This window comes from Chiloscyllium plagiosum, chromosome 18, assembly GCF_004010195.1.
Source record: "Chiloscyllium plagiosum isolate BGI_BamShark_2017 chromosome 18, ASM401019v2, whole genome shotgun sequence".
NCBI classification, from domain to species: Eukaryota; Metazoa; Chordata; class Chondrichthyes; order Orectolobiformes; family Hemiscylliidae; genus Chiloscyllium; species Chiloscyllium plagiosum.
In genome coordinates this window covers 1491562-1504108 of record NC_057727.1, presented here as the reverse complement: position 1 = coordinate 1504108, position 12547 = coordinate 1491562, and the positions used below count along the sequence as shown (strand labels likewise).

General features: G+C 45.4%; 1 protein-coding gene across 1 annotated transcript in view; it reads left to right on the top strand.

Moving 5' to 3' along the window:
- uroc1 (urocanate hydratase 1) overlaps positions 1–9830 on the top strand; it is a 76390-nt gene extending 66560 nt beyond the window's left edge. The window contains exons 13-14 of the mRNA XM_043708614.1: positions 4669–4768; positions 9366–9830. Coding sequence (XP_043564549.1) covers positions 4669–4768; positions 9366–9506 — 241 coding nt within the window. The 3' untranslated portion in view covers positions 9507–9830. The remainder of the gene's footprint in view (positions 1–4668; positions 4769–9365) is intronic.
- The last annotated feature ends 2717 nt before the right edge of the window (positions 9831–12547 follow it).

Sequence of the window (12547 nt, the reverse complement as noted above, 5' to 3'; positions counted from 1 at the left end):
GGTCCCCCCTCAATCTCTGTCTTTCAAATGAAAATAATCCTAATCTACTCAACCTCTCCTCATAGCTAGCACCCTCCATACCAGGCAATATCCTGGTGAACCTCCTCTGCACCCTCTCCAAAGCATCCACATCCTTTTGGTAATGTGGCAACCAGAACTGTACACAGTATTCCAAATGCGGCTGAACCAAAGTCTTATACAACTCTAACGTGACCTACCAACACTTGTACTCAATACCCCGTCCAATGAAGGAAAGCATGCCGAATGCCTTCTTGACCACTTTACTGACCTGTGTTGCCACCCTCAGGGAACAATGGACCTGAACACCCAGATCTCTCTGTGCATCAATTTTCCTCAGGGCTTTTCCATTTACTGTATAATTTGCTCTTGAATTGGATCTTCCAAAATGCATCAGCACGCATTTGTCTGGATTGAACTCCATCTGCCATTTCACTGCCCAACTCTCCAATCTATCTATATTCTGCTGTATTCTCTGACAGTCCCCTTCACTATCTGCGACTCCATCAATCTTAGTGTCATCTGCAAACTTGCTAATGAGGTAACCTCCACCTTCCTCCAGATCATTTCTGTACATCACAAACAACAGTGGTCCCAGCACAGATCCCTGTGGGACATCACTGGGCACAGGGCTCCATTTGGAGAAGCTCCCTTCCACTACTACTCTCTGTCTCCTGCTGCCCAGCCAGTTCTCTATCCATCTCGCTAGAACACCCTGGACCTCATGCAACTTCACCTTCTCCATCAGCCTACCATGGGGAACCTTATCAAATGCCTTACTAAAGTCCATGTATATGACATCTACCTCCCTTCCCTCATCAATCAACTTTTGTCACCTCTTCAAAGAATTCTCTTAGGTTTGTAAGACATGACCTTCCTTGCACAAAACCATGCTGCCTATCACTGATATGCCCATTTTCTTCCAAATGGGTATATATCCTATCCCTCAGTATCTTCTCCAGCAGCTTTCCTACCACTGACATCAGGCTCACAGATCTGTAATTACCTGAATTATCCCTGCTACCCTTCTTAAACAAGGGGACAAATTTAGCAATTCTCCAGTCCTCCGGGACCTCCCCTGTGATCAAGGATGCTGCAAAGATATCTGTTAAAGCCTCAGCTATTTCCTCTCTCGCTTCCCTCAGAAACCTGTGGTAGATCCCATCTGGATCTGGGGACTTGTCCACCTTAATGCCTTTTAGAATACACAAAACATCCTCCCTCCTTATGCTGACTTGACCTTGAGTAATCAAAGATCTATCCTAACCTCAATACCCACCATGTCCCTCTCCTTGGTGAATACCAATGCAAAGTACTTGTTAAGAATCTCACCCATGGTGTAGAGTGCGGGGAGTGTGGTGTAGATGGCTGGGAGGTGGTGGAGGAGGGATGGTGACACAGATGTTGTTAATGATGATGAGCTGGCTCAGGACTGATGGACTCTCTCCAAGTTCAATCTTTCTTTTATTATCATTATTCTTAAATTACTCAAAATGGTGCCAAATCGAGATTAGAAATGAAAGTTTTTCACTTATTTTATTGTATCCTTATTGTAAAAATCATGTGACAATAAAAATTATCCATCATTCGTAATGTCCAATGCGGAAATTTGTATCAGTTGGATGTGTCTGGCTCTCTGTTACTCTGCATTGTGAAGGTAGCAGAGTCTCCTTGGCCTAACCTACGAACGAGGAGATGGAGGAGGCAACAGGAAACACTCAGATGTAGCCATCCCCCAGTGAGAGACTCCTGTGTGAACACATTGTACAGGAGATGTGCTGAACCATATCAGAGACTGAAGGCAGATTGAGAAGGTTCTGGAAGGTACCGTGCTCCCACGCAGAATGCCATTGGTGACTTTGACATTTCAGCGATGGAGGGAGGCTGGATGAGCTTGGATTGGCCTCTTTAGAGCAGAGGAGGTTGAAGGGGGACCTGACAGAGGTGTGTAAGCCTGATGAGGAGCATGGGTGGGGTAGGTAGGAAGTCTTAGTTGATGGGTTAATAACAAACGGGCATAATGTTTAAGTGAGAGGCGGGGATTTTAGAGGAGACAATACCAGGAATTGATGGAAAAACTGAGCAGCTCTGGCAGCATTTGTGGAGAGGGAAACAGAGTGAACATTGTGGGTCAAATGACCCTGCTTCAGAACTTCAAGATTTCCAGCATTGGCTGTTCTTTGATTTTTAGATTTAGAGGGGATTTGAGGGAAAACATTTTCCCCCAGAAGGTGGCTGGGGTCTGGAATGCTCTGCTTGGGAGGGGGTAGGGCGTGGGGTTGAGGCGGGAAACCTCACAACCTTTAAAAAGTACTTGGGTGGGCACTTGGAATGTCACATTCAAGGCAATGGGCCTAGTGTGGGAAAGTGTGGCTAGTGTAGGCAGTGGAATATTTTTGGAAATGCAGACTCATGATCCAAGTGGCCTTTTCTGTACTGTCTGACTCCGTGATTGTATACTAAGGGATGTTTTACTTTTGCGCTAGTGAGGAAATCTAGCTCGATGGAATCTAACATAGATTAACAGGAAAAGCGCGGGCACCAGTCTGCAGGTGGTCACACATCATTCATTTAGGGGTGGCATGGAGGCTCAGTGGTTAGCACTGCTGCCTCACAGTGCCAGGGACCCAGGTTCAGTTCCACACTGGGGTGACTCTCTGTGTGGAGTTTGCACATTCTTCCCGTGTCTGCGTGGGTTTCCTCTGGGTGCTCTGATTTCCTCCAACAATCCAAAGATGTGTGAGCTAGGTGTATTGGCCATGGGAAATGTAGGGTTTCAGGAGTAGAGTTGGGTCTGTTGGGATGCTCTAGGGAGGGCCAAATGGCATTCTTCCACACTGTAGGGATTCTATGTTTCTTGGGGTGAATTGATGAGGCACTGTCTCCATAGCCAGTACCTGCTTCCTGAGGTACAGGCTCCAGAACTGAACTCAATAGCTCCTGAGGGGGTCTAACCAGAACTGGAACATAATTTCAGACCTCTTTATATGAGGAGATGTGTGGAATAATAACTCAGCAGGTCCAGTGAAGGGCCCTAAAGTATTACCTCTCATGCAGTGAAGATGAAGATGAAAATTGTTCTCTGGGGATATCCAGCATCTGTTCAACACTTGGCTTCTGCCACTGAAAGCCCTGGTGATATCAGATACTGTTGAGTTACTTTTCATATCCTCTGTAATAGGCCAAACGTACTTTTCCACTTGTGGCTTCAATTACAGTAAGTCTGACCAGCAGTGAATGTTTCTATCAAGCAGACATAATTCATTCCTAATGGACCTGTGAACTCTGAGAGGAGTGTAAAACTGTCAGCAAGAACTTTGCTGAATCTCCCTCACGTTAGCTTTCATCGTGAAGCAAAGATGATAGAAAATGCCGAGGCTTTAGTACAGGACCCCAGCTGGGTTGGGTGGATTAGCCATGAAAGGTGAAGCAAATGGTGGATTAGTTCTTTGCTGATGTTAGGTTTGAATTTTAAACACTTTTACACCTTTGAAGAAATGGAGAATTGATGAGGTGCAGACCTTCGAGACTTTCAGGGTGTTAGGAAGAAAAGATTTCTGATTGTAACAACAGGAAAGTGTAGCAAATGGAGAGCGGATTGAGATGCAGCTCTGAGGAGGCGTATAGGGGCAGAAGTAGGCCATTCAGCCCATCGACACTGCTCTGCCGTTCAGTGAGATCATGGCTGATTTGATAATCCTCAACTCCACTTTCCTGCCTTTTCCACATAACTTTTGATTCTCTTTCTGATTAAAAATCCATTTTAGCTTTAATATACTGAATGACCCAACCCCGACAGTGCTCTGTGGTAAAGAACTCCACAGATTCACTCCCTGCTGAGGGAAGAAATTCCTCCTCATCTCCGTCTTAAATGGCAGACCCTTTATTCTGAGATGATGCCCTCTGATCCTATTCAACCTCTTCACATCTCCGCGTGTCAAGTCCATCAGAAATGTATACATTTCAATAAGGTGATCTCGCAATCTTCTGAACTCTAATGAGCACAGACCCAACCGACTCAACACTTTCCCATAAGACAGTCCCTCTATTCTCAGGATTATCCAAGTGAACCTTCTCTGATTGACTCCAAAGGCACATATACCCTGTCTACCCTTTCAACATCTACCCTGTCAAGTCTTCTATGGATTTTGTATGTTTCTGTAAGGTCACCTCTCAGTCTTGAGTACAGGCCAAAACTACTTAACATTTCCTTAGGGAATCAAGTGTTACAGAGAGAAGGCAATTGAATAGAGTTGAGAAACAAGTCTGCCATGATTAAATGGTGGAGAAGACTTGATGGGCTGAAGAGCCTAATTCTGCTCCTGTATCTTCAGAGTTATGGTCATAAGACAGTCCCTCCATACCTGGGATCAGCCGAATGAACCTTCTCTGGACTGTCTCCAACACAATGGATCTTTTCTTAGATGTAGGGCCCATATTCACAGTATTCCAGCTGTGGTCTGACTAGTAATGGGGACAGTCAGAGGAGCACTAATCAATGTATTTTCACAAAGGATGTCTGATGGGGACAGCGTAGAGGGAGCTTTACTCTGCATCCAACCCTGTGCTTTCCCTGCCCTGGGAGTGTTTGATGGGGAACAGTGTAGAAGGAGCTTTACACTGATGGGGTGTGTTCTCGTTGCTGGCCAGGGGAGAGGTGGTGAATGGTGGCTTTGGTCTGGTTCTGGATGGCTCTGTGGAGGCTGAGGAGCGAGCAAAGATGATGCTGAACTGGGATGTCTCCAATGGGGTGAGTGAGATATATTTCCACTTTGGTGATACTTTTTCTTCTGTTGAAATTTGTTTCATTAATTGAGCAAATATTTGCATGTCTGTTAAAATAACACACGCCATAGAAAGAAGCCATTTGGCCCATCATTCCTATGCCAGCTCTGAAAGAGCAAGCTGACCAGTACCTCTCCCTTGCCTTAGCCCTATTGTTCCTCAAATGTCTTGCTTCAATTGTTGATTTAACTATTACAAATGGATTGGTTTTGAGCACAATTCTCATAATCAGTGTGTAGCACCTTTAATGTAAGATGCTGCCTTAGTGCCTCTCACAGGATCATGGTGAAACTACACTTCACAGCAAACCACAAAAAGCAGTGTTGGGACAAATGAAAACTTTGGTCAGAGTTAACTTCAAGGGAACATTTTAGATTAGATTAGATTAGATTAGATTAGATTAGATTACTTACAATGTGGAAACAGGCCCTTCGGCCCAACAAGTCCACACCGCCCCGCCGAAGCGCAACCCACTCATACCCCTACCCCTACATTTACATTTACCCCTTACCTAACACTACGGGCAATTTAGCATGGCCAATTCACCTGACCTGCACATCTTGAAGGAGGAAGGAGAAATGGAGAAGGAGACCATTTTGGGGAGCCATTTCCAAAGCTTAAAGCTTAGGCGTATAAAGACAGGGTCAATAATGACAGAATTATTAGCATAAGTGGACAAAGCAGCCGCTTGATTGGCATCACATCCACAAGCATCCATTCCCTTGATCACTGACACTCAGTAGCAGCAGTGTGTACTGTCTACAAGATGCCCTGCAGAAATTCACCAAAGGTCCTCAGACGCACCTTCGAAACATATAACCACTTCCACCTAGAAGGACAAGGTAGCAGATACATGGGAACATCACCCCCTGGAAGTTCCCCTCCAAGACACTCAGCATCCTGACTTGGAAATATATCATCATTCCTTCAGTGTGGCTGGGTCAGAATCCTGGAATCCCCTCCCTAAGGGCATTGTGAGTCAACCCACAGCACATGGACTGCAGCGGGTCAAGAAGGCAGCTCACTCCCACCTTCTCAAGTGGCTACTAAGGACAGGCAATTAATACTGGACCCAGCCAGTGACCCCCACATCCCACAAATGAATAAGAAAAGTTGAGCTAGACAGGAGGTGAGATTTGGAGCAGTGCATTAAGTGATAGGGTAGGGGGAGGTTGTGGAGACAGGGAGGGGGGAGGCCATGGAGGAGTTTGAAATAAGAAATGAACAATACCCTTAAAATCGAGGCAATGTTTAACCATAATTAATTATGGGGTGCATAGACGTACTGCAGGTTTAGCCACGGGATGATCTGAAGTTTTCAGCCTGGAGCGAGTGAGTGGTCATTATCCATTAGCCAAGTCATGAATGAGCAGATGATAAACTGAGACACCAGTGATGCCACAACATGTCACAGAAGTGAAAATAAATTCTCAGAGTTCATCATGGGTCAAACATAACCCAGGGAAGTCTAACTCTTTACACCTTGGTACACGAGAAAAGACTCCATCTCACCATTTCATTGTTTAATCTCTGACCTCCCCCATCTCCCCACAGCTTTCAGAGGAAAGAGCATTCTACTTACATCTATCAGAATTTCTCAATATTCCATCTGCTCTTCTCTGTTCTAAGGAAGATTATCCCATTTTCCAGTAACTATCTGGAAGGAAGTCTTGTGCTGCAGTTGGTAGCTTCCCTGATGCTGAGCTGGGAACCCTGGCTTCGAGTCCCACAGCAGGACCTGATGGTCACAGAAAGTGCAGCCTTAACACAGCCAATCAGGTTCAGGATCAACCTGTAAACCCTTCCAACACACACCAATAGCAAGCAGGAAGAGGGGGAGAGATTCCTGCTCAGCTGTGAAATGGAGAGAAAGTTGTAACCTCCATCATCACTCTCCAAACTATTTCATACATCCATGCTGTAACAGTAAGTTGGAGTGGCACGGTGGCTCAGTGGTTAGCACTGCTGCCTCATAGCAATGAGGGTTTGATTCCCACCTTGGGCGACTGTCTGTCTTGAGTTTGTACATTCTCCTGTGTCTGCATGGGTTTCCTCTGGGTGCTCTGGTTTCCTCTCACAGTCCAAAGATGTGCAGGTTAGGGTGGCCATGCGAAATGCAGTTATAGGGATGGGGTAGGGTCTGAGTGGGATGCACTTTTGAAGGTCAATGTGGACTCGATGGGTCAAATGGCCTTCTTCCACTGTAGGGTTTCTACGAACTTAGAGTCATAGAGATGTGCAGTAAGAAAACAGACCCTTCAGTCCAACTCATCCATGCTGACCAGATATCCTAAATTATCCTAAATTTGCTCGCTGAGCTGTAGGTTTGATATCCAGGCATTTCGTTACCTGGCTAGGTAACATCATCAGTGGCGACCTCCAAGTGAAGTGAAGCTGTTGTCCCCTGCTTTCTATTTATATCTTTCTCCTGGATGGGGTTCCTGGGGTTTGTGGTGATGTCATTTCCTGTTTGTTTTCTGAGGGGTTGATAGATGGTATCTAGATCTATGTGTTTGTTTATGGCGTTGTGGTTGGAGTGCCATTATCATTTATCAAGAGAGGTTAATTTAAGTTAGACACCCATAGAATAGTACTGTTTGGGTTAGGTTGACTTTTTTTAAAAAATCAAATCTTTTCAGGGATGCTATGACACCTCTGGAGCAGGTGGGATTTGATACCAGGTCCTCTGTCTCAGATGTAGGTCACTACCACTGTACCACAGGAGCCCAGTTTGAGTGGGTATTATTCATGCCATTATTAAGCTATTGCTAAGTTTTGACAAAAAAAAACTGCTTCCTCCACTTGTCACTCCAACAGCATGCCCTAGCCAATCACAATGAGCGCAGGATTTCCAGTGTAGAAAAAGACACTTCCCAGGAAGTATGCTTATCTATAATGGTAGACTGCGCTGAGCAGAGCAAAGTGGGGCTGAGCTCATTATATTGATAAGAATAATGAATGACGAATTTTTAAAAGATTTTATCTAATAAATGCTGTCAAGCTCGAATGGCAAAACTGCGGAAATTGTGCTCAATAAGTTCCTCGCAAAAAACCATCCAGGACAAACATATAAATAGAAAGCAGGAGACAACAGCTTCGCTTCACTTGGAGGTCGCCACTGATGATGTTACCTAGCCAGGTAATGAAACGTCTGGATATCAAACCTACAGCTCAGCGAGCAAACCTACAGCCTAAACCTCAACCTAAGCTACAAACCTTCACAAACCTTGCAAAGATCCTAACTTAATCTTGTCCCATTTGCCATCACTTGGCCCATATCCCTCCAAACCCTTCGTATTCAAATAACCATCCAGATGCCTTTTAAATGTTGTAATGGTATCAGCCTCCACCACTTCCTCCTTGGACCTCCTTAATGAACAGTGACACATAGCCAAATGACTGACCCTCCTATGTCCCATTCTAATAACCTTCCATTGCACCATCACCAAGGCCATGATGCTCCTCCTAATTAAGAAAAGAAATTGAATTCTGGCCTTTATTGTTAAGGAGTTGGAATTTAAAAATTGGGAAGTCTCACTGCAGCTGTACAGGGTGTTGGTGAGACCTCAGCTGGAATGCTGAGTACAGTTCTGGTCCCTGTATTTAATAAAAGATGTACCAAGACAGTTCAAATGAGATTCACTGGCCAGATTCCTGGGATGAATGGGTTGATTTATCAAGAGCAGCTAATCAGGTTAAGCCTTTATTCATGGGAGTTTAGAAGATTGAGGGGTGACCTTATTGAAAGATACAAGATTCTGATGGGACGGGCTTAACAGGGCAGATGGGGAACACAATACTCCGCCCACTGCCTACACCATCGGGGTGGCTGGTGACGGTTAGATGCTGACTTTTCGCCTCCGCGAGTTGGGATCTTACTCATCGTGGGCTGATGGCGAGGTGGGGATCGTGGGGGAGGTGGTGGTGGTATTGCCCGATTTACCGAGTGCAGGGATCAGGGGTGAAGTGGGGTTAGAGAATCTCGGCCAACCAGACCCTGAACGAGACAAAGCAGAACAAAGCCAAGGCCTTGAATGTGAGACTGACTGACCTTTGACCAGCTGTTACAGCCAAGGGCAGGCTTTTTGATGAGTCGTCATTGTCGTACTGTTGAAAATGCAGTAGATATTTCATGCACAGCATCATCCTACAAACTAAATGATGAGATAATAATTTGTAGTGACACTGATTCAGTGCTTCCCAGAACCTCAAAATTTGTTACAGTGCAGGAGGAGTCCATTCAGCCCATCGTGCCTGGAAGTGTTCTAGCCCCTGGTGCCAATCTCCTCCCTTTTCCCCATATTCCTGCACACCATTTCTATCCAGTGCCCCCTCGAATGCCCCAGTTGAACTGCTCCCACCACATTTCCAGGCTGTGCGTTCCACACCCTGACCACTCGCTGGATGGAAGTGTTTTTTCTCACATTCCCCTCGCTTTGTTTGCATGTCACTTTTAAAGAGAACTCCCCCCGGTCTCCTTCAGTAAAGGACTGGGAAATTGTTCACAACAGCACGAGAGGTTCTGAAAGGCGCTACAGAAATGCAATTTCCTTGTGTTGCAGGTGAGCCGACGGTGCTGGTCCGGAAATGCCAGGGCATACGAGACAATTTGCAGAACTATGAAGGAACACAGAGGCCTGAGAGTTACCCTCCCTCACGCTGTGGAGGATGAAGAGATCTTGGACAGAGCCCTGCAGGAGTAGGCAGCCTGACCAGCACCCACCTACCCCTGTCCCACTCACATCCCTGTGCACTATTCAGATTCAGAGCACCAGAGAATCAACCAGCACAGAAGAGGCTCTTCAGCCCATCGAGTCTGCACTATCCAAACTGCTCTACACCGGTCCTACTTTCCGGCATTGGGGCCTAGCCCTGGATGTTATGACGTTCCAAGTGCTCGTCCAGATATCTTTTAAAAGCCATGTGGTTTCCCTCCCAGGCAGTACATTCCAGACTGCCACTCCATTTGTTATTGACCCTTCAACTAAGGGGGAACAGCTGCTTTCTATCCCCCTGTTCATGCCCCTCATAATCTTATTAATCTCTATCAGATCCCCCCTCAACCTTCTTGCTCTATAGAAAACAATCTGAGCTTATCCAGCATCTCTTCAGCATTAAACTGCTCCATTCCAGGCAATATCCTGTTAAATCTCCTGCATAACCCCAAACCCCCAGTGTAATCACATTCTTCCTATAATGCAGTAGCCAGAACTGCACACAGTCCTCCAGCTGTGGCCTCACCAAAGTGCTGTACAGCTCCAACATAACCTCCCTGCTCTTATAACCTCTGCCATGACTGATGCCCATATTCCTTCTTAACTCCCCTATTAACCTGTCCTGCCATCTTCAGGGATCTGTGGACAAACAGCCCAAAATGCCTCTGTTCCTCTGAGCTTCCTCGTGTCCTGCCTTTCATTAAGTACTCCCTTGTTCCTTCTTCCAAAGTGCATCGCCTCACATTTATCAGGGTTACATGCCACCTGCCAGTGATCTGCCCGTTTGACCAATTATTTTCCATCCTCCTGTAACATAACAGCTTCTCCCTTGCTTTCAACCACGTGGACAATGTGAACTAAATGTGTTTGGAGTCCAAAACCTATAACAGTCTGAGAATAAACAAAGCATGGTATCTGTTAGTAACTTCCCCTCAGTTTGCTTATCTCTCTCTAAGGTCATGATGTGGAGATGCTGGTGTTGGACTGGGGTGTACAAATTTAAAAATCACACAACACCAGGTTATAGTCCAACAGGTTTAATTGGAAACACTAGCTTTCAGGGCGCCGTTCCTTCATCATGTGGTTGAGTCCCCCACAATCACCTGATGATGGAGCAGCGCTCTGAAAGCTAGTGTTTCCAATTAAACCTGTTGGACTATAACCTGGTGTTGTGTGATTTTTAACTCTGTACACCCCAGTCCAACACCGGCATCTCCGAATCATTGTTGAACCATAACCTGGTGTTATGTGACTTTTACCTCTCTCTAAGGTGTCATTGACCATGGGCTGATGGAGTGATTGCATTGTTTAGATGGATATTTGATTCCTATTGATGTGTGGGTGGTAACTGCCTGATTAAATGAAGTTGAACAATTGCTGCACAACAAGTTACCTCTGTGTTATTGTTATTTTTCTAGCGACACAAGGCTGTCATGTTTCACTGATTTAAACCACACACCTTTGCGCAACTGTTTCAGATCAGCGATGGACTCTTTAAATGTGTCTAACATGCTCTGAGCGCCTGGGGGTGGGGGAGAAATTGGACTCTGCTCTGGTTTGAAAGGTAACTAATGATTTTGTCGTTAACAAATTGCCTTGTGATAATGTTAACATCTGCTTTGGCCCAAGCAGCATTTGTTTTGAGTTAAATTTGTCACACACTGCTGGTGTGTTTCATATGCCCATGTCAGTGGAAGGGAGATTGAAAAGAACTTGCACCGTCTGTGGTCTCCCCTTTCACCCTGGTGTCTGAGCATGGCGGTCAAGTGAACTGAGATTGGAACAGTGAGGTGTTGCCTTCAATGTACAGAGTACAGTTCTGGTACACTGCCTATATTAACCAATGGAACCAAGTGCTGGAGTCAACCATGAGACCAGAAAAGGCCCAGAAAAATTAATTAGTTGCATTTATATAGCACCTTTCCTGACCTCAGGACAACACACAGCCCTTTCGCGAAAACAGAAAGGTCTGGCAGCAAATGTAGAGAGACAGACAGATTTAACGTTTCCAATCCAGTGACCCTCTGTCACTTGTATTTTTGAGACCTCAAAATGAGTAGAGCGCCCCAGGAATCAGTGTTGCTGACAGTATATTCATGGCATGGATGGGGAAAAGTGAAAGTGACTGTAGAAATCTACAAAACACAGGGATCTGGGGGCCCTTGAGCAAAAATCACAAAATACTAGCATCCAAATATAGTGGGAAGGCAATGGTAAACAGGCCTTTATTTCAAAGGGAATGGAGTATAAAATTGGGGAAGTCTTGCTAAAAGTACACAGGGAGCAAGTCGGACTACAGCTGGATAATTGTGGACTCCTTATCTGAATGAGAGGCCATTCCTCTCCTTAAGCCTGTTCTGCCATTTAATGAGATTGTGGCTGATCTGTATCCAAACCCCACACACCTGCCTTTAACCCATGTCCCTTAATGTCTTCACTAAAAAGAAATTCCTTTACCTCAGATTTAAAATTAACAACAGCAGAATATAGATAGATTGGAGAGTTGGGCAGAGAAGTGGCAGATGGAGTTCAATCCGGAAAGATGTGAGATGATGCTTTTTGGAAGATCCAATTCAAGAGCGAACAATACAGTAAATGGAAAAGTCCTGGGGGACATTGATGTACAGAGAGATCTGGGTGTGCAGGTCCATTGTTCCCTGAAGGTGCCAACGCAGATCAGTAGAGTGGTCAAGAAGGCACACGGAATGCTTTCCTTCATTGGACGGGGTATTGAGTACAAGGGTTAGCAGATCAAGTTACAGTTGTATAAGACTTTGGTTTAGCCACATTTGGAATACTGCGTGCAGTTCTGGTCGCCACATTACCAAAAGGCTGTGGATGCTTTGGAGAGGGTATGGAGGAGGTTCACCAGGGTGTTGCTTGGTATGGAGGGTGCTAGCTATGAGGAGAGGTTGAATAGATTAGGACTGTTTTCATTGGAAAGAGAGGTTTAGGGGGCACCTAACTGAGGTCCACAAAATCATGAGAGGTATAGACAGGGTGGATAGCAACAAACTTTTTGACTTGAA